This window comes from Apaloderma vittatum, unplaced genomic scaffold (genome assembly GCF_000703405.1).
Source record: "Apaloderma vittatum isolate BGI_N311 unplaced genomic scaffold, ASM70340v1 scaffold16369, whole genome shotgun sequence".
In the NCBI taxonomy this organism is placed as follows: domain Eukaryota; kingdom Metazoa; phylum Chordata; class Aves; order Trogoniformes; family Trogonidae; genus Apaloderma; species Apaloderma vittatum.
Window position 1 is genome coordinate 20,963 of NW_009734783.1, and position 26,348 is coordinate 47,310.

Consider the following 26,348-nt stretch of genomic DNA (forward strand, 5'->3'; position numbering starts at 1 on the left):
ACATTTACTAAGAGAACAAATCAGAGAGGAGTAGTGAGAAGTAAGAAAAAAAAACTAAAACAGATCTTAAAAGCAGAACATCTTCCCCCTGTCCCTCCCTTCTTCCCGGGCTCAACATCAATCCTGGTTTCTCCACCGCCTCCCCCCAAGCGACGCAGGGGCCCCCCCGGGGGGGGGGGGGGGGGCGGGGGAAGGGGGGTTATGGTCAGTCCGTCCGACGTTGGTTCCACCGCTGCTTCTTCACGCCGGAGGAGGACTCTTCACTCTTCCTCAGGGTCATTGTGGGGTCCCTCTCACGGGAGCCAAGCTTCACGCTCTCTTCTCCAGTGTGAGTTGTCCCATGATGGACATTTTGCGAGGCAAAGAGCATAAAGCAACCAAAGTGCAACTGTGTTGATTAGAGAAAAAACTTCAGTAACTTGATATTGGATGCATGTGCTTTTAATTGGGAGCACTGAGCTCTAAATTGTGTAAGACAGTTAACTTTATGTTGAGCTACTTGGCGTATGACGTTTCTAAATTGCTTTTTTAAAACTGAAAGAACTTGTTAATGCCACAAGCAAAGCCAGGCTGTCATTTCGACAAACGAGTTTACCTGAGCAAGATTATCTAGTTACCCCTTCTAAAGCTGCAGTTTTACCTGTACTGCAGTGGTTTACTTGGAGTATGAAGTCTTTAGCATCTTAGATAATGCATGCTTACAAATCTTTCCCAGAGTTACAGCTAGCAGGTGGGGGAAGATGCCTGGAATTGAGGCTTTTGTTGTGCCATAACATAATTAAGGTATTATCCTTTAAGTGCGTGAAAATTCTTTGCCAGTTTTGTTTTTTCCTTCTGTTTTGTTGCATCAGTGCGTTTCCTGCGACTGTGTTCACAGATGTTGGCACATAACACCATTTAGAGCCAATTAAATGCAGCTTCTGTTTTCTGCTTAAATTCTTGTGTATAGTGGAAATCAGCAGAGCTAAAAATTGATCATTAGGTAGTCAGCATTTTATAAGGCCTTGTTTTCTTGATAGCAATATTAAAGAAAGCAAGAATTCTGTCCCTTCTGTCTGCCCAAAAGGTTAAGTTCTGCCTGTGAATTCCCTGGGCAGAAAGACTTTTATCTTCGGAGGAAGCAAGTGATTTTCTGCTTGCCTGCAAAAGACCTGCCTGGAAAAAGACTTGAGGAAGAGATGGTAAGGTGTGCGTGCGGGTGACAAATGATTATCTGTCTGCTGTTTGCTGTGGAACGGTAGGAACACAAACACACCAACAAATACTTGGAATGAAAGTTCACTGGTAAGGGCTGTAACGATTATCAGCCTTAATTCTCTAGTCCTGTGTTGGGGTTTATCCTCTGCTGTAGGAACACAGAATTTCAGGGTTGCCACGTATGGTTTCTTCCCTGCTTGAGTTTTCCTCTTTTAAGCTGAAAAAAGATTTTGTTGCTCAATGTGTTTGCTGCAAGCTGTCGCTACGACTTTTTTGGATGCGGACAAAGAGATTATCTCAGCTAATTTAAGGGATGAAGTGGTAAAGGGTGCTAGTGGCTCGTGAGTTGCAAAAGCATCATCATGAAAGTAGGGGAGGAGGAAGAGCAGCTGTGTGCAGTGCCGGGAGCTGGCGGTGGGGGACAGGGAGGGCAGGTGGGACTGCAGGAGCTGGGGCTCTCCAGTCAGTTTGTGCTGAGCTAGGATGGTGGGAAGTGAGGTGGGGACACACCTATGTTGAGCTGTGCAGTGGTGTCCAGATGTCTGTACTCCGCAGAATGTGATTGAGATGGAAGAGAGGGTGTCAGAAAAGTATTGCAAATTGGATCATGCTTTAGGGGTGAAATTTTCATGTATCATTTCTTTCCATGATTTCTTTTCAAAATACAGTAGTATTGTATTCAATTTATTAGATCAACATGATGAAGCATATTTTTAAAGAAGTGCTAAAAAGAAGCAGTTTTCCTCAGTACTTCTGTGTTGCAGGGAAGCATAGTGAGGAAGGGCAGTGCAGAACAAGAAAATATCCATGAGCTTTAGGCCAAATACTATATGGGAAGAGATGATTTGCTGCAGCGGAGATTCAAGGGAGTAAGCAAGATAGTCATCGCTAGTTAGAAAGTTATTACTCAAAATACTTAACAAACTAAAAGACAAAACGCTTCAACCTTGTTGTTTGTGGGTTTTTTAGTAGTTGTACAAGAATAAGTAGCTGTTCCATGAAAAAGAATGATTTAGGACTTGTAGATGAAGCTGGTTGTCTGCAGATGGAGATGATCTGAGTTGCCCAGCATCTAGCTCACTTTAATAAACATAAATTTCAATATTATTTTTTGGGGGAAATAATTGGCTAAAAAAAATAACTAGCTAAATCCTTTTGCTAAGTTAGTACGTAGATATGGTTAAGATTAGGGTTCGAGCACATATGTGGTAGAGTTTTAAGGTGGTTTTCCCTGAGAAATAGGTATCAGAATTCCATGTGCAACAAGGCAGACTGGCAGTGTGTGCTTCTAGTGATTGCTGGTTAAAATCAAGAACTGACATGTCATGCTGTCCAAAATATCCTGACAGATGTAGCACAGTGCTGTGAAACAGTTTTGGTAAACAACGATTGCTAAATTGCAGTGTAATATCCAGAGGACAGGATTGTATGAATTTGTAGTACTAAGCACGAGATAAAGAAACAGTAGATATTTTTAAAGCATTTTTTGGTTTTGTTCTGGTTTCTCTTTCAAAATCCGAACTATAAGTAAAGAACATGAATGAAGGTGTCATACTTGTCTTCAATTCGGTATGATGTCCTTAACACAAATGACAACTTGGCTTGATCTTTGTACATCCCAAATGCCAGTAAGCTGCTCACACAGCAGCTTGTATGAAAGTGAAGGCTGTAAATATACGACCTTGAAAAGTTTTTTCAGAAGTTTTGTCTTGACAGTAAGGCTTTAATGAAGTGCTACTTAACTCTCCTACTTTTTCCACTAGAGGTAAAATGACAAAAATAAAAGGAATGGGCGTGGTTTGGAGTCTTATGGCTTTGTCTTCATTTCTGTTATGAGGGGTAGGCTGTGATGAAAAACAGATCCCCATTCCAGGCCAGGTTAGAGGAAAGTTGTTCTGTGAGATATAGTGTCTTGTGGAGCCAAATCTTGAGAATCTGGTTTTGGTCTCATTTAAACAAGAAGGCCCCCGTGGCACAGAATGGATCTAATCCCGGTTCAGAGCGTGTTTCTCAAGCTGGGCTTGGCACGCAGTAGCCCTCCAGCTTAGATCTGAAGTTTAGGGGTGGCGCAAGGGAGGACTGGGGTGGTTTTGCCCTTTTTTTGCCTACTTACGCGTTACAGCCAGTATCATGCAACAGAAACACCCAGTTTGGGATTCCCCTCCCCCATGACACTGGGGTACAACATCTTGAGTCGAGAAAAGAGGAAGGAAGTTCAAAACAGCAGCAAATCTCACAGAACCCTCGCAGCTGCCTCGGCCTGGCTGCCAGTCCGCAGCGCCGGCACCTGGGAAACAGATCTTGCTTCCAGGGCTTTGTTACCCATCTTGAGGTCGGCATCCTTGACAAAATTTTGGTTTCCCGTCCTTCGGAGGCGCACAGACTCGCGTGTGATGGCGAGATGGCACAAGACAGACCAGAAGAGCGGCGTGGGTATGTAACTTTGTAATCTGCCATTTGCGTTTTCGTAACTTCTGAACAGGATGTGGGCAGGTGTTTTCTCTAGAGCGATGAGTTAACACCCTCCACTTCACCAGGGTGGCTTAATTGACATTACTGATTTTGTACAACGTTTTAATTTTTTTGGACAGAATGACAAGAAGTATGTGAGCGTCAGCTTGGGAGATATAATCCTTCCACTCCACCCCCCCGAAAATCTCAAACTCCCACAGTAACGCGGTGTTACCCACGTTGGTATTTTAGAAACAGATGAAGTAGTACGTTGTATAATAAGCAGCAGCTGGAAGTCATGGGGAACAACTGTAGGGGAAGGGGAATCCTACAGTTCCTTCTGAGAAACTGTCACCTTGGGTTAGAGAAAAACCTGTGTATGGATTGCTAAGTAATATGTTTTGGAAGGAAAGTCATCTTCCAACATGTATTTTTCTTGAAATGCATGATGTTGCATAAAGGACTGAATTGGTATTTTTAAAAAACTTTTTAAAATTGGGAATCAAAGGTAAAGCACTTGAAAGAAACATCCTGCTCGTTAACTGCAGGTTCTCAGTACAGAAGATACTTAATCTGCTACTACTTGTGTTTTATTTTACCTACTAGTGCACAGTTATTAACCTGGAATCCCTGAATTCTTCTAAAAGACGTTTTTAAGAAGGCCATAGCATTTTGTGATACATATTAAAAGCAAAAAAAAAAAAACCCAAACCATCCAAGTAGCTTCATGAAATAAAATGAATCATCAAGGAATTAATAAAAGGGAAAGAAAGTTTGTTCAACTTGCATGTGCAGGAGTGGTAGAACTGTCAAATGCAAGTACCCCGTTTTTTGTGGCAGTTTATACTGCAACATAAGTAGTGTAAATATTTTCTGTTTTGTTTTTACAAATAGAAGAAAGTACTTAATTTTTGTACTTGTTTTTCTGAAAGCTATTGATTTTGGAGAATGCTGTGGGGATTTGTTAGATGTGGCCTCTGCATCCTGATAATACTAAGAGATGTTAACTCGTATATGGATAAAAGCATTAGATACTCATCATAAAAGCGTTAGATACTCTTCAGTGATTCACAGGAATAATGTAAAATGAGCTTCACTAGTAGCAGCTTTTTACAAGGAGCATTTTGGATTGGAGTGATCTTTATGTACTTGCAAAACAGATTTGCTCCTCTTGCTCTCTAATTTTTAACATTTCGGGGGCCAAATAACCTGACCTGCTGTTAAATGGGAGAGAGTCTCGTCATTTTTCTGCACCCACCCCTGCAGTGGATCACCCGATGGGGTCTGAGCAATGCAGGTCCCCTGAGAAGACCTTTGGCTGGGACGTGTCTGCCTTTTGTTGAAGGGTCAGCTTGCCATGCTGGGTTTACAGCGAGGTTTTGCCTCTTTGTAACTTCACAGTGGCTGTGATCAACAAGTACACAAAAAGCTGGTAGGATCAAGTAATCTCTCTGCTCTTTGGAAGGTGCAGTGAACCACACGGTATGAAAAAAACCTCATGGAATATATCACTTCAGAAACTAATGACCCTCCAGCCAAGTCTGTTTTCATGAATACTACAATACATTTTGACTGAACAATTCATTGCACTGTCTGACTTAAAAGACGATATTCAGACTATGCACTTCTGCACAGCAGTACTTTTCTACCCCGGACCTAAGACCATTTATTTCAAAATAGTAAGCTTTTAGCTGAATCGCTTATTGCATAAAAGGGAATCGTATGGTAGAAAGTAACATTTAATGGCAGTACTTTGATACTGTTAAGTTTAAACTGCCATAAAAACAACAATAAAAAACCCTGAGATTTTGAAAAGAAACCTCAGAAGGGGACAAGGTTTTATTTGATCTGGCAGTGGGTCAGTGCTATTCAAATACTGTCAGCTCTAACAGCTCTGGCATTCATCTTAGAGTACGTAGTATGTGTGGCTTGTAGGTGATACCAATGCAATCGCTACTATGTCCAGGTACTGCCTCCCGACATGCAGCCTGCTGCAAATACTGCTTCTTGGTCTCTCGCCCCTCTCCCCGGTAAGGCTGTCGTCTCCTTCAGGCTGGTGGTTTGGGTTTACAACAGAGACTGGAATCACATGAAGCCTGCTGGTTAAAACAGCTCCTGTGCTGAACATGCATTTGAAGTGCTCGTGTTAGTCCCTTCACCGAGTGCTCTGCTCTCTGTTGTATCATGGGGACCAGGACTCTGGAGACTTGGGCGGTGTCCAGGTGCCAACACAGTGACTGTAACTTGTGGATGAGGGATTAGAACTAACTGAAAGACTGATGTGTTGTCCTATAGGCATTTAGGACATCAGTGTGACAAAGAGTGAAGATGAGGGCAAACCAAAACCCCATCATGTTTCTATTTAATTTGCAAGTTTAAAAAACTTGTTTCCTGCTGCAAATTAAGAAGTCTCACTCACTGTACTGTTGAGATTAGCTCAAGGAAGCAAATGGCCAGAGAATGTGAATAATGAAAACAGATTATCAAGAGCCCCAAGTAGGAAACTGTGCAATTGGTTATCTGTAAGGAACTTTGCTAGTGTTAAAAAGCAGAAAATTTTATCAGGGTTTTGATAAATTTACCTAAATACGTAAAGGAAGTGATATAGCTAGTTTGTGAAGCAGCAGATAGGCTTCTGCTTTATACTCTCATAGTCATCAAAGATGATACCTTTTCCTTTGTATGTATTAAAAAAAAGTGAACTGGGTTAGCCACAAAGTAACGTGCTCAAGAGCAAAGGCTGTGCAACCTTGCCTGTGCAGGACTAGCAAGGGGCCAAATTAGATCAGGCCTGTTGCTTATAGAAATAGTTCTTTAAGTTTTAAGGCTGTGAGGCCCAGGGTAAATATATTTACTTGGTAAAGTTTGCAGCTGGCAGATATCAGGTCTTAAGGAATGCATGGCACGAAACAGTTCAAAACTGGAACCTGACAGCAGCTCTTCAGCACTGTCACATTTACTTTGAATATGCATTCCTTCTACTGCACCCACTGTAGCCGTAATGGGCTTTTGAACGGCTCCACAAATCCGTTTAGATACGTCCTTCATGCCTTTCAGACTTGTTGTTGAAGAAGGGTAGGGGTGATTGTGCTTTCCAGTGGGAAGTCCAAAGCAGAATATCCTTTAAGATGGAGAGCAGGTCACTGGGGAGAACAGCTGCTGCAGACCTGGTGGTGTTTCCTGAGCCCTGTGCTTGCTCCCTGCTGATCTAGGCTACGAGCATGTGTGTGGTTTTGATGTAAAAGAGTATCTGTGTAGGCTGTGCCCTCGTGTGTAGTCACAGTGCTACCACTTGTTGCTTTTCTGCTCACCCCAAGTAAATCCATTTCCTAGGTTAAACTAAGTTTTACTATTTAATGTTAAACATTGTATTATAAGACCTGTTATAGTTGTATGCAAAACAAGATCACAATCTAAGCAGTGTCTGTAGTTTAGTCTGTTACAAGGCAGAACAGGGAAACAATAATCAAACATCCTTTCCAACTAATAGAGGATTACATATAAGTACTCATAACTTTTTCTTGTAGGTAATCTCCAGTAAGGAGTACTCAATTTCTTCTTTTGCACAATTGCTTTAATAGATACCTACAAATTCTGTAAGCTAGAGTTTATACCCAGGAGTTCCTGTTCTTAGCCAAGCTGTTGGCTCAGTCTGTTTTATTTTTCTTTATCTTGAAAACTAAGTGTATTTATTCTTTCACTATGTAAATTGGTGAGAATCTTTCACCCAGCAAATGTTTTGTGGTTGTTTTTTTTTAAAAAAGAAGTCACAGTTTGTACGGGAAATGGTATCAGTTACAGCTGACAGAAGACATAATTGGATATAATACTCAAATTTTCGTTCACAGTAAATTCAAACAGTAGCAGATGTGGTAGTTAAGGTGTCTGGTGCTGTAGATAATACATCTGGATGTAGCTGACAGTCTTAGGTTGCTTGATTGTTTACAGAGGTTCTTGCAATGCTATATTTGAGTTTATTTCTTATCGTAAAATATCTGGATAGGTCTAGAGCTTACCACTTTGTAAAGGAATTTGTCAAACTCATCCTGCCAAACAACCCAAATCCTGAAATAAAATCTGTCTTAAATTTCCACTTACTCATTTAGAAAAGTCTTAGCCGATATAGCCACTTCCTTTTCCAGTTTGTTACTGCACTTTTAAATATACTATTTGCTGTCAAATTGTTTGTAAGAGAGCAAAACCAATAGGCAATGTGAATATATAACTTGTTAATTTGCATCTCTGTTTTGAAACAAATACAAAGGTGAGTAGAGCAGTGCATATTTTGAAATAGTAATCCTGATCTGCACGGTCATTTCGGGAGAACAGTAAGAACACCACTCCTCCCCTCCTCTCTGCCCCTGCACTCTGGTGGAAATATCTCTTTAAATGTCACGATAACTCAGGACTGTTGTCTGTCGTCTTCTATTTCTTGAAATCTGTGTCAAGACTAATGAAAAGAAGCCAGTCAGAATATTACTCATCCAGTGTACAGGCCTTCTTCTGAAATTTGGTTTCGTGTTGAGCTAAGGCAGTGCTCTGAGGATCGCTGAGGAAGTGCCTTGAATAAATGCCTGAATCTGGACAGCAAAGCCTCAGCTCAAAGTTGAGGGGTTTCTTGGGGTTTTTTTTTGGCTTTTGTTTTTAATTCCCCCGACATGTTTAATGATCCAAGCCTTGCTCTATCCAGTCAGGAGGAGGAATTGGTGGGAAGGCCTCTGCATGTCAGCAGAAATAAGATGTTATTTTTGCTCTAATAAGCCTCTTAATTAAATCTGAAATTCCTTCTAATTTCTGTTTTGGAAATACAATGCATGTAATGATGGCAAAAGAAACAAGAACCACAATTTATGGAACACTTGAAAAATTGAAGAGGATGAATCTATTCAGTTTTACGTTCCTACCATTGGCACTTTCATGAAAGGCAATTTAATTTGAGACTTTTAAGCATAATTGTAAGTAAAATGGTCTTGCAGAGATAAATATTGTGCTGTAGAAACCTGGAGTGGGGAGCAAAAGGAATGTGGGCATATGCTGAAGGCAGGCTCAGCTTTCTAGATCAGTTTAATCCCAGACAAAACCCAGGAGTTTGGCTGCTCTGTATGTGTGGATGGACTGGGATGCCGTCTCGAGAAAGGGAAGAAAACTCTGCTGACTGATTTCTTTACTGCACAACAGAGGTCATGGTTAGTAGCTAGTGTGCTGTTCCTAAGCCTATGGGTTAACTATTATTTCAGGTTTACATATTTTAATCAGTTCCCCTGCGTGACACTAGCTTTGACAACCACTTCGAGTCTGTAGTGCTACTGTAAAAGTCTGTAACCAAGCCCATGAAGAAAAAATATACAGAAGCAAGTGCTTACCATAGCAGCCCACATTCTGGAGCCCTAGAATGTAAGAACTCTGAAACGTTTCCTAACCACATATAGATACGCTTCTGATAAGAACACTTCTAAAATCTGCTGCTCCAGGGTTCTTTTAAGAGTGATTAAATACAGAAGATTATGAAACCTTCTACTGTTTCCATATAAAACAGAGTTTCATGTTAAGCTGAAGCATCTAAACCCAGGAAAGAATTCAATGAATTCAGTTTTCCTACATGTCTCTGCACCAGTGTTGTCATAAATTCCTGTTACTTGTGCACTTATATTCTTAGTCAGACTGGTAGACTAACAATTCTCAGCACAGCGAACAGGTGTATATTGAAGACCTGCTATAAATAGGTGCTTTTAACTCCTGTGCAGACCTGTTGTTACGAATGGCTTGTTTTCATGCAATGCTTTTGTGTGTTTTCAGCACTGGCTACTTTGAACACCTTTCCATTTTCACAAGAAACGAGATTACACAATGGTAACAGATGAAGCTTCTTGTTCGAATTAGAGTTCTCTTTGTTTATTCCAGTGTATTTATGTTAGCATCAGAATCTTAATAACCAGGTGTGTTTTTCATTTTAACTGTAGTCTATGGCTGTATTGCTAAACAATATTTTTATCCTGTAATTTTTCAGCTATATACAATTTCAAAGGCACAGGATTGCCACAACTGCCTCTACAGGTTGGTGATGTGGTCCACATCTTGGAGTCCTGCGAAGGTAAGTCCGTTGCCTTAAGGCTACAGGTTCCCCCATGTGAACAACTTTAACTTCACAGCCATTCCCTGTGTTATGTAAGTAGTTGTTTAATGCTCTTATTTGTGTTGGTGGTGGTGTTCTATTTTGAGGAAGAACCTGTTCATTTTTGGAGAGCCCAAATCAGACATGTTACAGTACATGTGGGTTTTTGGGGGAAGCCATTACCAAAAGAGGAAGTTATCAAGGTGAATATAGAGTTTATGAAGTTCATGCCAGCTTGTAATATACCTGAGGGAAGTTACGTTAGATTTCATTGAAATTTTAATGGAGTAAGTTTTTGTCTCTAAATGAAACATTTTTTGCTAGGAGATATTCAGCACACTAGTCACTCTGTAGTATAAGCTGGAAATCCAGAATGTTCAAGTAGTCCATAGGTCAGCATGACAAAAGCACTTCTGAAAACCATCCAACTTACTCAATACCTAAACAACAATCCAAGTCAAGTCATGCATGACAGACAATCAACACGCTGATCCAAACTTCCATAGTTGGTATGTGGAGATATCTGAACAACTGGCCTAAGTCTAAAATAAATACAGGCAGCAGAACGGTAAGCAAACATAAAATTTTGGTCGTTTGTGGTACTGAATTCCTTGTCCATTGTGCAACAATAGTGTATTTCTCCACACTGATTTGATTCCTTCACAACCTGACTCAAATCTCTCCCAAGTGTGCCAGAGATACTTAAGTTTTTACTAGCATAAAGCAACAAGTGTGTAATTACTAGTCCTAACTCAACAGTTAGATTTCTGCAAGCATCATTGTAATAGTAATTCATTTTCAATCTGTAGTGATATTCTTGACCAGGTAAGAGATTAAAAAAATTATCAAGTCCTTCAAGCTTCGCAAAAGCATTGTAATATTATCTTCTTCAACCTACTTCCCCTGTCTGTCAGTTATTAACTGTAGTTACATTACAGAGAAAGGCCAGCTGCTGCATTAGGCAGCTACAGAGACAGGCTGGTGTTGAAAGACCGATTTTTACATGTTGGGGCCGTAAGAATCTGAAGCTGCCTGAGCACAGCCCATTCCACTTCCCTGAGCTCTAAGTTATTTTGCATGGAAACTATAAAGTATTTGAGAGAAGAATATCTGAGAAGCCAACATTTTTCAGTACAGAAACTTATTTTTTTCTTCTGTTTGTAAGTTAAATTTAATAACTTTAATCAGTAGTGAAAATACTGATGTCACTCATTAGACTATTTGTCACCAGATGTATCCCTCAAAGTCATGAGTAATGATTTGCCTCCTCTCCTGAAAAAAAATGATTCTTTAATCCGGCAATCTAAACATTTTTTGGCTAAGAAAAGATACGCTGGCAAATAAGAAACCTCCTCGTTCCCGCATTGTCTCTCTTAATTGCAGAAAGAGCATTTCAGGTTTCTGACTCCTATGGTGTGTTTGTCAGGTTGTCAGCCCAGCCTGTCAAGTTGAGCAGTGAGCTTATGGGCATATTTTTTGCCTAAAAGTCTTTTCTGAATCTTTTGCCTTTATTTCATAAAGCAAGCTATGATGTTATGTTTGTCAATGAAGAAATGGAGTCTTTCATATTGTGCAAGTGAGGAAGTTAGTCTTTTATCAGATACCTTAAAAACATGTTGCCAGCTGTGGCTGAAGAGTAACCAACAGTAACAAGATTTTTTTCTATGCTCATTTTATGTGCTATTTTAGTTAGTTCTGTGTGCACAAAATATGCGTAAAGACCATACATGTGCAGTCACAGAAAATGGATTTTACCCATTTGGTTGTAAATTGGAGGCTTGTGCAAATAATTCAGTTTTAGAAGTTGGAGTTTTGTTGTTGAGAAGATATTGGAAAAATATCCCAGTGCTGAAAAACCTGGGAAAAAATCTGTCCTGAGTCTTCTTTCAAGGTCAATGATTCACCTGTCAGTTTTAAAATTGCCTTCGTCACTGTTTGGAGTATGTTTGGATCTTGCGATTGTTTGTTATTTGGGTTGGGGTTTTTTTTAATGTTTTGGTTGCATGGCTGGAATAACCGTACTAAGTTAGAAATGGTGAGAGAGAAAAGGTGGTAAGGAAGAGATAATAGCTGTTCATGAAATTCCAGTCAGAAAATGTACACTTTTAGTCATAAAAGACATTCTTTGGGTTGAAATAGAAGTATTCAACAGATAAATACTATTGCTGTGCAGATAATGTTTCATAAAGGATTGTGTGCACAGTGGACATGGCTTCTGCTGTAATTTACTAAGGTTTAACTCTTCATTTTACATTCTCTGTAGAATTTTATTGTGACTTAACCAGGGCATAGGTGGAACTGCAATATTGCACTCTCTTCTTTCAGACAGTGTTTCAAGTTAGGAATGAAGCAGAAGCCCCAAAACAGCCCTTCGTTTTTGGGGGGTTCTAACTTGTACCTGACACTAAGAATCTGCTTACTCGAGCTGGGTCCAGAAGCTGTAATGCCTCATGGCGGAAAGATGGCTTATTCTTTTTACATCCAAGGAAGTTTCTAACAACCACGTACCGCATTGGGTTAATAACACAGCCAGAACATAATCGGAATATCTGGTATCATAAGTGATGTTGTTGATCTTGTGTGCTTTATATTATGTTGCAAAACAGCTTATCCCACCTTTTTTTATGTGATTGTGGGGCTGTTAAATGAAAGTAGAAAGTGAAAGTAGACCATATAATCATACTTATTAATGTGGAAGCCATGCTGAATATGCTTCCTGACATCCCCTTTACTTTAACCTATGTCTGTTTAAACTTCTCACTCGAAGACAGTGCTTAGGTGAAACAAAAGACATGACTATTATACACTTTTTTTAATGCCTATGTTCTGTCATACTAAGTGCCCTCTTCCCTCCTTTTAGATTGGTACAAAGGTTATCATGTGAGACATAAAGGATCAGAGGTAAGATCTGGCTATTCATTCCCTTGAGACTATTTTAAAGGAGTCAGTCCATGAAGACTCCTGTGAGGCTTAAATTCTTAAACACATCTCTAATACACAAAAAAAACATATTAATAAAGAAGTCAGTGATCTTATACCTAAATATGGACAGTCACAAATGAGTACTTTTTACCCTGGGTAGAATGACTCCTAGTTACAAAGCAAGAAAATTACTTTTCAGTTTCAAATGCATTTTTCTAGAAGAAATGCATTTTTTTGGAACTTAAGCTTAGTATCAGATTTTCTAAGGGAGCAGCATGGCAAAGATGCCTGAAGTTAGACTCATGCCTACATTATAGTAAAAATATTTTCTCAAAGTTGCTTCTCTGTAGCCTTGAAAATGGATGTATAAAATCTTTACAGCCACTGAAAAAGGGATATCTGGGGAGCAGAGGGACAGTTATTGCCATAGAACATGTTATCAGAAAAAATCAGAACAGTCTTACGTTGTCTATTCCTCCTTTTTCTTGTTCTGTCTTCAGTGGCTTGATAGGTATTAGCACTAACTTGCATTAACTTAAAGTAACTAATCTGTGTCTACCTTCAAATGTGTCACAGTAAAATATTTCACTTTATTTCTGGAAGTATTAGAGGCTTGATTTACTATTTCACTTCATTGCTCAGTGACTGCACATCCTAAAAGACAGAGGAATGAATAATTGTTTGTGATAATTATGCATTAATCATTTTCTCCAGACTTGTACCTGTTGCCTCTCAGGTTCTATGAGCTCCAATACAACTACACAGGACAGTTTATTTGCTTGCTTCCGTTTCTAGCTTGTCATGGACGAGGTGGAAGCCAGGCTAGTGATGAGGTAGTTCACCATAAATTTCTGTGGAAGCTGCCTCAAGTAGTTGCTATCAGCTGTCTGATATGCAGTAATTGAGGGTGGATATGGAAGTAGGGTAACCATCCTCTCATCCATTTAAAACTGCGGTTTAAATATTCCTTCGACAGTGCTTTTGGCTCAAAAAATGCTATTGCTGTTTATTCTAATAAATTTTTTATTTTGATTTATTAAAATTTAGTCTGAAACTGAAAAGGGAAAATATTTACCAGAAATTAACACTTTCTGTTAACTAATTCTTAATATTGCTAAAGGGTTTGATCAAGTTGAACAAGTATAGCATGCTTTAAGAAGTGCTACTAATTTCATGTGCTATGATTTCACTAAATTTACTATTAACAGGACCTTCTTTTTCACTTTCCTTCTTCGTGGACTCTTTTGAACTTAAATCTTAATGAAAAATTGTGGAAATGGGAAGACATTATTGTGTTCTGATTAACATCTGATACTAAAAGAAAATGGCTATAGAAGCTGAAATCTAACTGAGAGAAAGACTTTGTAAAGCACCACCTATGGATGCCAGCTCTTGAACAAAGAATCCAAGAACCTAGCCTGATTACCAGTGCTGGTTAATGTGAGGGTTGTCATGGACGAACTGATGCTCAAACATTCATTTAGGATGACTTAAAACATTTCAGCTGTTGGAGAGCAAGGACGTATCGCATTAGGTCGTTTTGTCTGGTGGCTATTTTTTTCTGCGCAAGTCAAAAATTTGGTGCCTCCTTTGCTATAACTTGTTCAGCATTTTACTGCATGGCCCTAGGTAGTAGAAGATGAGACCGTAATTTCAGGTGTGGTGCTGCTGTGGACACCTAGGAGAGCTGAGAGGTTATGGCTTTAGCAAGAGTCTCCCTCCTTTTTGCATGGCAAAATGAAAGGTTGCTCTATTTTTTAAAGCAATTTTAGTCTTATGCACAGTGTTCTTGGCATTTATGCTCCGAAATAAACTTTGAGTTTACTGTCCTTCATGTCAGTGGCCATTTCTCAGCCTATTCATCCTGAGTGATTTCCTCTGTCAATATTTCTTTCGCTAGATGCAATGATTTATATCAGCATCTCTCCTTTGTTTCGATAAGTGGGCTTGCCTCTAAATTAGGCTGCAGTTTGCCCCAGAATGAGAAATGTTTGGGCTGATGCACAAAGAAAATGTTTCCTCACTGTATTTACACCGTATGTGCTGTTTGGGGGAGCACGGCGGGGAACAGGCGTCAGGGGTGGTGTTTCTTATCAAGAAATGTCATTCTATGCATTCTATATTTGCAGAAAACAGTATAGAAAACCTTTTATTTGACTGTCAAGCAGAAATGCATTGAGATGGATTAGATAGGCAGCAGTTAATTTGGAGATTGTAGCTTACGCTCATAATCAGTTTGATGAAGAAAATATGTAAGTGGGGTTTGGGAAGCTCTCGTTTTTTACTTAAATGTCCATAGAGAATAAGAGTGGATTTATTTATTGAATTTTATTTATTATTTTAGGGAATATTTCCTAAATCTTTCATCCACATCAAGGAGGTTACCGTTGAAAAGAAAAGGTATTGAATTTAATCGTTTTATTAATTTAAGGATCTTGTTTGCTAAAGAATGAGTTATAAGGCATTTGTAATATAAACCCATGAAACTCAGACATTCTTTTTCACTGTTGTTAAATTTACTTTTCTTTTCTAGACAAACGGAAAATGTAATACCTGCTGAAATTCCTTTAGTTCAAGAAGTTACCACTACTCTCTGGGAATGGGGAAGCATCTGGAAACAGCTCTATGTGGTATGACCCTTCTGCACGCTGTGTGGGGCCTGTCAGCTAGTCCTACTCATGCACAGGGAGGCCTTACTCAAAGTAATGTCTTTTCCTAGATGCAGGGAAGGATCTGTGAAGATTTAAGAAATGACTTCTTCATAATTCCTTAGCTGAATTACCATTTTTTTTCAATGGCTTTCTGCTGAGGAGTGGTGTAACTTCATGCTTTTAGTTCCAACCTTGAGTATCTGGTACAAGATAAATTTTTCGTAATTGTTCTTTGTATAGTTGACAAGTTTCAAGACAGGAGTATCAAATCTAACTAACATGCAATTGGGAAAGATTCACCATGTTCTTGGGATGCTAGAACAGAAGTTGTTCCAGTGTTACTAGGGGTGTGTAGCTATTAACAACTGGCAATTTCAAGGAGTCGATCTTTTTACTTTCGGTATCCTAGCTTTATATTTCTTAAAGAAAAATGTATTTTTTTCCATCTTGAAGAAAACTGTTGAGCTCTTTTACCAATACATAAAAGTGCAAGGCATTTGGAGGTGTTAATCAAAATACATCAGCATCTGTATTCCTTGTAAGTAAACAACCTGTAGTCCTGGTGGTCTTTTACAAATACTTGCAATGCCCAGGGTGTAGTATTGAACTGTAGAAGTCCATACAAGCTGCTTAAAGTTTAACATCCTTTCTTGCCAGTCACGTGCGAGATTGTGTCCTTAATTTGTGGGGTGAAAGAAGGAAGGAAGCCAGGTTCAGGACTTTGCCTAATTTTTGCTCCTGCAACCATTTAGTGTTAAATATGACACATCCTTTAATTGTCAAGACCAAAGTTTCACCTCAATTTGAAGCCTGATACCTATTGTTTTCTTTTATATCTTAGGCAAATAAGAAGGAGCGGTTCCAGCAGGTGCAGTCTATGATGTATGACTTAATGGAGTGGCGGTCACAGCTTCTATCTGGGACTTTGCCTAAAGATGAGCTCAAAGAACTCAAGCAGAAAGTCACTTCCAAAATAGACTACGGTAACAAGTAAGTGTCCTACATTGCTACCAGAAAACATCATTTGTTTTCATGTGCCCAGCTACAACAGCAACAGTGACCAAGTTTTTCTGTTTGCATCTCATTAATGTGAGATGTAAACAGACTGACTCTTCCTTTTCGAACTTCTCCCCGTGTTACTCCTGTGATAATGGCAGATATTGTGTTGTCCATAGCAAAGGGCTTTTACAGAACATTTATTTATCAGTTATATATCTATGAGCTTGTCAGTAAAGATTTGAGGTCTGATAACTAGCTTTTATATACATATAACATCAGTGTACTTGGGACCCAGAATTTGTCCATCTTCTGCAAACAGAGCCTACCTCCTAGCAGTGTTAGGCTGCCACTTCAGAAGTGGTGCTGACAGACCTTAGCATGGTGGATGAACAGCAAAAGTCAGAATTGTACAGAGCCTTTGCTAAAGGCACCACACCAGCACCCTCCCTCCTCTCACTTTACTGGGGAATTTCCAGGAGGAGCTCTGGTTCTGGCACTACAAGTGCAACTACCAAGGCTAGAATAGTTTTCCGACAAAATGCCTTGTCTGCTTATTGCCAATGAAAAGTCATTGCAATACAACATGTTTTTGGCAAAAATGAGGTTAGATGGGGTTGAGTGTTGTTCCACCATCTGATAAAGGGGAAGAGAGAGCTTAGGAAACAAATCTTCACGGTGTTGGTTTTGCAGCCATCGGAATCTGGTTATAAACTGTGTTTAGCTATTGCAAGTGACTGTGGTTATTGTGGCCTCAAGGCCCAGACACAGCGGAAAGTTTTCAGGTACCTTTAGCTAGTCACAAACAATGACCACAGGATGCTGCAGAACTCTTAACTTGTTCATTGCGATTTGGATGCACAGATTTCTGGTAATTGTATCCTGAGGGAACACACTGTGAGAATACACACATCCTGCTACATTATGTGGAGCTGAATGGTTACTCCAAGATGGATTTTACTTAGAAATGCTCCAAAAAAGCCTAGCTCGGATTAAGACAACACTAACTTTACTTTGCTTTCAGACTTTTGTTTTCACGCTCTAGAGGCAATGTCTAAAATGTTTTGGGATTGTATAGAAGGAAAGTGCAAGTTCGAAAGTATTTATAAGTGCCTGAAGGTGTGCCGTTGAGTCGTGATGTGTGAAGGAAACTTGCCAAACTGTGGCGAAAGGAGTAAAGAGGAGTGACAGTGAAGGCTACGTGGGTCATTGTGGGGGAGGAGATTGAACGTCAAATCAGGAGAGGTTGTGCATAATCGTGTAAGGTGCTGAAGACAGCTTGGAGTCTGATAGAGACTGCTTCAGACAGCATGAACTGTGCCCTAAGGGCAGCCACGACATATTAGAAATTGTGAAAGGTACAGTCTGGCATGAAACCAGTTTTAGAGGGAAATGGAAGAGAGAGATTCTGGATAGTCAAGAAAGGATAGCTCTTGGCTGAGGTGACACCATGGGTAAGGGGATGTAGGATGTATGGAGGTAAAACTTGAGTTTTAAGCAGAGCAGAAGGAAAAAATGAGTAGTATGAGAGCAAAGGAGAGCAGAGCATAGTAATTTACGGGACTTGGAGAGTAAGAGAGCCTCTTGATTACAGAGGTTATACACAAAAAACCAACAGAGATGGCTGCTTAAAGGCATTGAAGGTGATGAATCTATTTTATATGATAAGCATTTAAATGCTTTGGTGACATTATATTTGTTTTCATGCTCTTCTCTTCTTTCTTAATTCCTAAAATGGGTAAATACTCTACAAAAGCTTGAAAATAAAATCATGGGGTTTAGTTAATTTTTTTCTGGAGTTACATACTGCTGCATGTATTTAAACTTTATGGCTTTAAAACTTGAAGCGGCTCCTTGTCCCTTACATTTCTTAGTTTTATTTTTATATATAATATAATTGTATATAACGACCCTGTCATTATGCTCTTTATATTTTCACAGGATACTTGAGCTAGACCTAATAGTTAGAGATGAAGATGGAAATATCTTGGATCCAGATAAAACCAGTGTCATCAGCCTGTTTCATGCACATGAAGAAGCAACTAACAAAATCACTGAGCGAATTAAGGAGGAAATGGTAGGAGTGACTGGCTAGACTTAACGCTTCTTTAGCTAAAATCAAAATGAAAAAACAGTGCAAAGGTTGAAGAATGTAATCTTCTACCATAAAAGTTGGGGGAAACTTTTGCTTCTGGCTGAAGCAAGGGCAGATTCACACTCGTGTAATAAATACAGCTTAAGCTTCAAACTGAGTGAGTAGCATTTGTGCACTGGATTCAGGCTGTGGGCTAGATTAACAGGCTGTGTCAAAAGCTGGTTCTAAAACCATTCCTGGCTTCCTAAATAGAAATACTCTCCTTATTCCATCAGTGGGGTACTCAACAGGCTGATTTGTGTAGTGAATAGTTTCATACTTGCAGTTGAGGCTGCAAGCCAAAGAAACATCTCTCATAGAAGACATCACAACAACACGAGTTGTTTTGCTGTGTGTTGCTACTTGTTAGTTAAGTCTGATGGAGTTGAATTTAAGCTCACTAAACAAATTCGAGTGATCTCAGCATAATCTTGTAGACACCAAATGTTACCATGCTGACACAAAGCTGATGAATGCATCAATTTCGTTGCTTAAAATGCAAAGCAAGTGATTACACTTTATTGACCTTTTCCTATATTAAATCTGCTCAGGGACTTGTTAAGATATTTGAGTTCTTTTCTTTGTTCTTGTGAAAATTAACAGTAATGATGGAAGTAAAACACTTCAGTAATGCCTATAAGAAATCACTGGAAAAAACCTTGTGAGTTGTCCTCATGAGTGTCACTACATAAATCTTGCTTCCCAGACATGAAAATGTAATTAACCAATAATATAAGGAAAATTAAACTTGATAGTCTGCCACGCAGTCTTCTTTTAAAAGCAGAGCCAAGCAATGGATAAAAAGAGCTTTAGGCTATCCAATGCTAGGTAGCTATTTCTATGTGGTTAAAATGAGATGTAGGTAGAAAGTAGGGGATTATTTTACAGGCAGTGGTTGAAGAACTGGCCCAAGATATAGAAGTCATAGAACCACAGAGTATCTCAAGTTGGAAGGGACCCATCATTAAGTCCAGTTCCCAGCTCCCTTCTCTTAAAGGGGTTGAAGTTCTTACAGCACAGCAGAAATCTTGTCAGATCTTCTGTGCAGTATTTTATAAAAATTTTAGCAAAGGACTTCAGAATACTTCCCCTGACAGCAGCCTCGTTTTCTTAAGAGGTGATGTTTTGAGTACATTCATATACAGGAGGGAAACCTATTCCAGCTCTTTTGTCATGAATGAAAGTAAATATAGTAAATCAAGAAAGTAAGTGTCTGGAGGTGAAGAAGGAAGGAAAGAGAAACAGCTTAACTATTATTTTCCTTGGAAATATTCATAAAATAAAATAATCCCTGTTCCATTTCTCAAAGGAGACACCTACCTGCAAAGCATAATATGCTTAGATTCTCATACCAAGGAACATCTTATTTATACAAAGTCCCCACGTGCTGCAAAAAATTCATTTAAGGTATCTCTGTCGTCAGCTCTTTCATATTTGCTCACCGAGGTAACTCCCTAGTCTGGGTGCAGTATTTTGAAGAACCCAGTCTGAGCAATCTGAGCTCTCTGGATGCAAGGAGGTAAAGAGGAAAGTGGGATTATAGAGAAAGACCTTGATAATTACGGAGCCTGATTGTTAACATAGCAATGCCAGTTTGCTGGAAACAAGTATTATAATCCAAATTTTCTATGATTTTTGCAGACAAACTGTTACATATCATAAAAAATAAAACTGTTTGTAGCATCTTGCCATTTTAAGTCAAAGATCTAGCTAATTATTTTTTCCTTCTGAGTAGTCTAAGGACCAACCTGATTATGCATCGTACTCCCGAATGTCTTCATCCCCCACCCACAGCTTATACGTCTTTGTGCGGAATTTTGTTTGCCGAATCGGGGAGGATGCAGAACTCTTTATGTCCCTATACGATCCACAGAAATCAACAATTATAAGGTAAGTTTTCTTTTTTGCTGCAAAAAACTAGCAAAAGATGCTAGCCAAAATGAAGTAAAATAGTTGCCAACATGCTAGTAATGCAGAGAATATATAAATAAAAAGAAGAAAATATAAAGGAAAGTGCTGACAGATCTAGTTGTTGGCAAGCTACTAAAGAATTCTAGGGTAAAAGATCCCCAATATTTTGATAAGTAATTCCTGGATTGAACATTTGAGAATTTTGGGGAAGCCTGAGACCACTTCAAAGTTAAAAGTTTATTCTTGATGGTGTCTGGAGTAAAGGCCTGAAACCAGCAGAAGGGGACAAAATAGGAGTGACTTAGAAATTCAGAGTCAAAGTTTCTGTTGAGTATTCCCATCACTCTGGTGATGGTAATGTTTCCTCCAAAAAAGCTGCCATTTGGTCTTACATTCCAGTTGTTTTTCAAAACTTGTAGATGGCATTTTTGTACAGCATTGCTTTTGTCTTTTTAGTCTGGTATTAGCTTAAAACAACCACCACAGACTATTGTCTGTTACGCAAACTTTGTTATGTACTGTGGTTTTTAACGTACTGTGAAAGGGAAGAATTTTTAAATCACATGACAACAAGATATTTATCTTCAAAACAGTGAGAACTACTTGGTGAGGTGGGGGAGCAAAGGCTTTCCAAAGGAAATCGATATGCTCAACAACCTTAAAGTGGTGTTCACAGTAAGTGTTTTCCAGTTTACCTTTATATTTGCAAATCAGATTCTCTCTTCTCTGTGGTCACTGTCAGAACTCCTCAGGACTGAGCAAGATGAAGGAGGAAGCATAAGTAATCTTAGAAACAGAGCAGTCATTGGGTGCTTTAAAGCAGGGACAATACTTCAATGTCTTTTCTTCAATTTGCTGCTTCAAATTCACTGATGACTTGGTATTTGTTTACCTGCTATCTCTCTTGACTGATGCTGTTTTCTTATTTTTTTTTAACTTATATTTTATTCAAACTTCAAAATGTCTCGTTTTTGATCCTTTCTGTGGGTTCAGCTTGTTAGATTTTTTTTTTTTCCGCATTGATAACTGAGGCTCAATTTATTACTTGAGGTCCTGTTTAAATTTCACAGCTTGGTTCTTCCCCTAGCAGTATTTCAATTCTTTTTGTGTGTGTGTGTTTGTATCTTAGGATCTTGGAAATAAAGACCTTAGCAGAGACAAAATTTATTTAGTTTGTCAAATAGTCCGAGTTGGAAGGATGGATCTCAAAGACAGTAACTCCAAGAAATACACACAAGGACTAAGGCGGCCTTTTGGAGTGGCAGGTAACTGATGTCACCTGTGCTGTGTTTGAAGCAGGACCCCAGTGACACTTGCCAACTCTGGGCCATCGGATCTCTATCCAGACATGTCAGGACCCAAAATAGCTATAGCAACTATCCTCCATATTTCAGTTTTTAAGTCTATGAAGACTGTACCCAAGCTATAGCATTTTAGTTCAAGTCAGAAATGTGCTTTAGAATATAAATTCCTAATAATTCACAATTGCTGCTACACAGCGCAAGCCAAAGCGCGGTACCAGAGTATAATAATAGAATTCCTTGCAGATGAAATAAAACCAATGCTTCCTGTCCCCGGAGCACCACCGATGCACTCACACCTGTATTTGCAGGTTTATACTCAAATTTGAAGTAATTCTCCTTTTACACATCGTCATGTTTGTAGCATGGGTTTTGCACTAAATATTAAACACAATGTTCATCATTGATAGATAAGAGCTATTTTACAATGCTATTTATGTTTTGATGACTTTTCTTTCTCTCTTCTAGTTATGGATATTACAGATATCATAAAAGGAAAAGCTGAAAGTGATGAAGAAAAGCAGCATTTCATTCCTTTTCACCCGTAAGATAGTAATAGATTTTATTTTTTTTTAACATAAAAGATTTCTCTATATTTTTGGCTGTAACAATCTGAAATGTTTCAAGAACAAATATTTCCTTTTAATGCTTTTGTGTTGTAATAGTGCTAATCATTTAAGTTTAAAAGGCATTTAAGACTTGACAGAGGTTATATAGCACGTTCAATGAATGTGTATTTCTTTGAATGTTGTCCTTTGGACAACTGATACCACAGCCTATTCAACAAAACCTAGGTTAAATAGTTAAACGTGCTCAACAGTAAGCTTTATAAGTACGGATAACTAGTAATTTATGTGCTTGATTCTGTTTTGAATTTGAGAGAAATCTGAGTAGGTTTCAGTTAAAAAGTAGTTGAATTGTCATACATTAACCATCTGGAACAGAAATGCCAGACCAGCTGCATAAAAATGTGGCACTTGGAGCAGAGACACAGAGATGCCAGAGATTCACTGGAAAAATATTTGTGCTTTCTAAGTAGCACTGCTGCCGTGCACTACGGAGAACAAATTTAATTCTGAAAGACCCAAGTATGACACACTGGTTTAGTATTGCACTTGTTTACAATTTGATCCAACATGTTTATGTGAGAATTTGTTTCTCCTTTCAAAAGTAGCTGAAAAAAATTGCCAAGTTCATTTGTCAGGCAGTTTATCAGGGAGAGTGGACTGGACTGGCACTCTGGTGAGTGCATTCACATCATGTGTTCCTACAAAATGACAACCTTTCATATCACCAGTGTGTAACAAAATACAACTCCTAAAGTTATCAATGTAATTGTTTTGCCTTCAGTGTACACACAAGCTTAATGTGAACGCTTGGCAACTCGTAGAGAGAGAATGAAATTACAGAACATTTTCTGACAAGGTCAAGTACAGCCAAGAGGACAGAGGCTGTTCGTCATCTGTGTTCCGAATAGTGTTTGATATATCTAGCATTTCATTCCTAGTAGACATCATTGTTTTTTGTCCTGCAGGGTAGTGGCAGAGAATGACTTTTTACACAGTCTCCTAAGCAAAGTCACTGCGTCAAAAGGAGACAGTGGTGGGCAAGGTAAAGTAGATGGATTTTTTAAAAAAAAGTTATTATTTATTAGGTAAAATGACAAGGATATTTTCTGGAACTTCTTTTTATATTGTTTACATTCTAGAGAAAGACTTTTACTGTAGAGCTGTAGCATCACCATGGAGGTGAGTTAACTCTGAACTTGGAAGTGAAGATCATGAATTGACTGCAGAACCTTGGTGTCTGTTTAAATCAGTAGCTAGAGTTTTGGATGATTCTGTGGTTATAGAGCTTTTACTTTTCAGCTAAGGGAAGCGGAGGAAGTTAGTTCTTATCACTGTTTGGTGGGTAGAAGAGGCAGTCATCCGAAGAGGGATTTTACTTGTTTTTTCTTAGCTCAAATGGAATCTTTTTTTTTTTTCTTCTCTTAATAGGTCTCTGGGTAACTGTGAAAATGCTTGTTGGAGATGTGATTCAAACTAGGAAGGACTATCCGCATCTTGTAGACAGAAACACAGTTGTTGCTAGAAAACTAGGATTTCCTGAAATAATCATGCCAGGTAGGAGGTGCTTTGTTCTGTGTTAGGAATGGGTTTTTTTTTTTTTATTCCCCAGGTTGACGAGCATCTGCTGCAGCCTTTTTTACTTGCGTAAGGGGTAATTCAGAGCCTCTCTAGAATTCACTCTTCATAGTAAACTTTGTTCCGATATTAGAGGCTTATATAAAATCGTGAAATCTTAGGAAAGTATTTTCTGGTACTTAAACAGAGAAAATAAAATCAAGACAGTGAGGAATAATCCCAGCTATTTGTGTCTTCTGAGTAGATTATGGCAGATTCTTACTTGAATTTTAACCTAACATTATTGGTTTTGTAACTTATCACTGTCCTTAAGTAGTAATAAACATATGAGTTTAAAATCTCTTGATTTTTTGGACTTAAAAGTGCTTTTAAAAATCAAGTCACTCAGAGTCTGCAGTGCTCCTGTTTAAAAAGCAAGCAAACAATCAAGACCCAACCCCTTCCCCAAACCTTTCAATTCAAATCTCGAGACTTCTTTTAAAACAAGTCATTCATTTCTTCACAGAAGAAAATGAAAATATGAAGCTTCCCCTAGAGAGCCGTGTATTTGGGGAAAATCCAGTAATTGCATCATCTGCCAGTTACCAGCAGGTGACAGTGCAGGACGAGAATTGCTTCAAGTCTCTTTGAGGACTCCCATTCGGTTAATTGTAGTATCTTAGCTAAGAATAACAGATGAAAATTCAAGTTTAGATGGAAAATAAGATGTCTTTATCTGTTTCACTCTAGAAAAACAGGTACTCCTGTGAAGTTCAGTTGACCCTATGCTCTCACAGCATTTTCACTGATTTTTAACGTATTCCTTTTTGTAGGAGATATAAGAAATGACATTTATATTACACTGCTGTATGGAGATTTTGATAAATACAATAAAACAACTCAGAGGAATGTGGAAGTGATAATGTGTGTCTGTGATGAAGAAGGAAAAGTGATGCCAGTAAGTTTTCTTTTTTCTGTATGATGGACATAGAAACATGAGTTACATTATACGAGTAAGCCTTGAACTTCTTACAAATTTCTATAAAATACAATCGTGCAAGAACTTGTAGTTCCCTCACTTGTGTCATCCTGTGACATCTCATAACTATGTTTTATGATGTTTAAAGTACCTTATCTATTGAAGTCCTATAAATGTCTTGCATAAAACTGTAACAAGAGGTAAAACTGAATGACCTATTTTAGCTGTGCCGAGGAAGAAAAGCAGTTTCTGACAATTACTGCATTCTTACTCTAGGGTTTTCTTGTGGAAATTCCCAGAGGAATGCAGTCTGTACATTAAAATGTTGACGCTATCATCTCTGCTACATAGCAAACTCTTGATTTGTGCCAGGAAGACACTGTCATTGTCCCTTGGAAGAAGTACATAGCAAATCACTACATTAGTGACAGGAGAGGAGTGTGAGCAATGTACACAAGCAACATAAATATTTTACATTGTCTTTTGCTTGTCTATTTCCATTCTGAGGAACTTTTGTCCTTTCCTTAGGACTTTCTAACACCAGTTCAATATTCAGGGGGATTTTTGGCCTTTCCTTTTTTGAGCTTTCTACTGTTCACCAAATCAATACTGTCATCAGGAGGGTGAAATCATAAAGATGGTGTAACTCATTGTGGCTTATGACTTGCTCAAGTATGTTTATGAACTACAATTTAATGTTTTGCTAAAAATTTAAAGCTTAAATAAAAACCCTAAATCCATATAATGCTTAGGGTGTACACAAGAAACCGTGACGCTGATTACAAAACACTACCTACACACAGGAAAGCATCTAACTTCATGACTTGCATGTGCAGGACTTAACGCTGTTGTGACATCAACTCTAGTCTGTCTATTCAAAAAACATTAAATGCTTAAAATACACATACCACAGTACTCCTTAAAGAAATTAGCTTATTGCAATGCATTATACCTTGCATTCCAATATTAAGTATGTTCAGTTCTTGCAGATGCCTCCTTCTGCAAATACTAGGAGAAAGTGGATTTGTCGCTTTGTCTATGATCTGACATATATGTGCAAATCATGGCTGCCTATTATCTGTGGGTAATACGCTGTAGACTTGTCTAAGTAATAATTTTAAGGAGTTAATTGAAAAGCTGTTGAACATAAGTAATTAAAAAGTAACTCTTTTTCCCTTTTAGCTTCCAAAAATAGGTTTGAAGTTTTATTGATATTCATCGATGAAGGTTATTAATTTCAATGTTTCTAATTATCCATGATTCAAAATTGGTATAGACTCACCAAACAAGAAACTGGTTGACTCTCTTCAGGTATCAACGTAGTTCCAGTTGGACAGCTGGCACTAGATTTACTGTTACAAGTTAAAGGCTTTTGTTCCAAGTGAAAATCACAGAATACACCCAAACAAGTTGGTGCGTAAACCCTGAAGCATCTCTATCCAGGCAGATATCTCTATGCAGACCTTCCCACAGTCAAATCGCTCTGCCCAGACCTTACAGATATTCAGGTGTCAGCATCACCCCCTTCTTTTCACAAGACATCCTGGTGCTTGAAGGACACTTCTAAGATT

At 38.6% G+C, this 26,348-nt stretch overlaps 1 protein-coding gene across 1 annotated transcript; it reads left to right on the forward strand.

The window, feature by feature from the left end:
* Nucleotides 1–3,365: 3,365 nt before the first annotated feature.
* Nucleotides 3,366–24,756, forward strand: DOCK2 (dedicator of cytokinesis 2; the record flags this gene model as incomplete). The annotated part of the gene is made up of 14 exons (XM_009876403.1): nucleotides 3,366–3,630; nucleotides 9,656–9,739; nucleotides 12,621–12,661; nucleotides 15,027–15,082; nucleotides 15,216–15,312; nucleotides 16,175–16,323; nucleotides 18,271–18,406; nucleotides 20,199–20,353; nucleotides 20,968–21,049; nucleotides 21,504–21,639; nucleotides 22,144–22,219; nucleotides 23,210–23,286; nucleotides 23,673–23,798; nucleotides 24,632–24,756. Coding segments are annotated over exons 1-14 (1,605 nt in total), but the record flags the coding sequence as incomplete, so codon positions are not given.
* Between the last annotated feature and the right edge of the window lie 1,592 nt (nucleotides 24,757–26,348).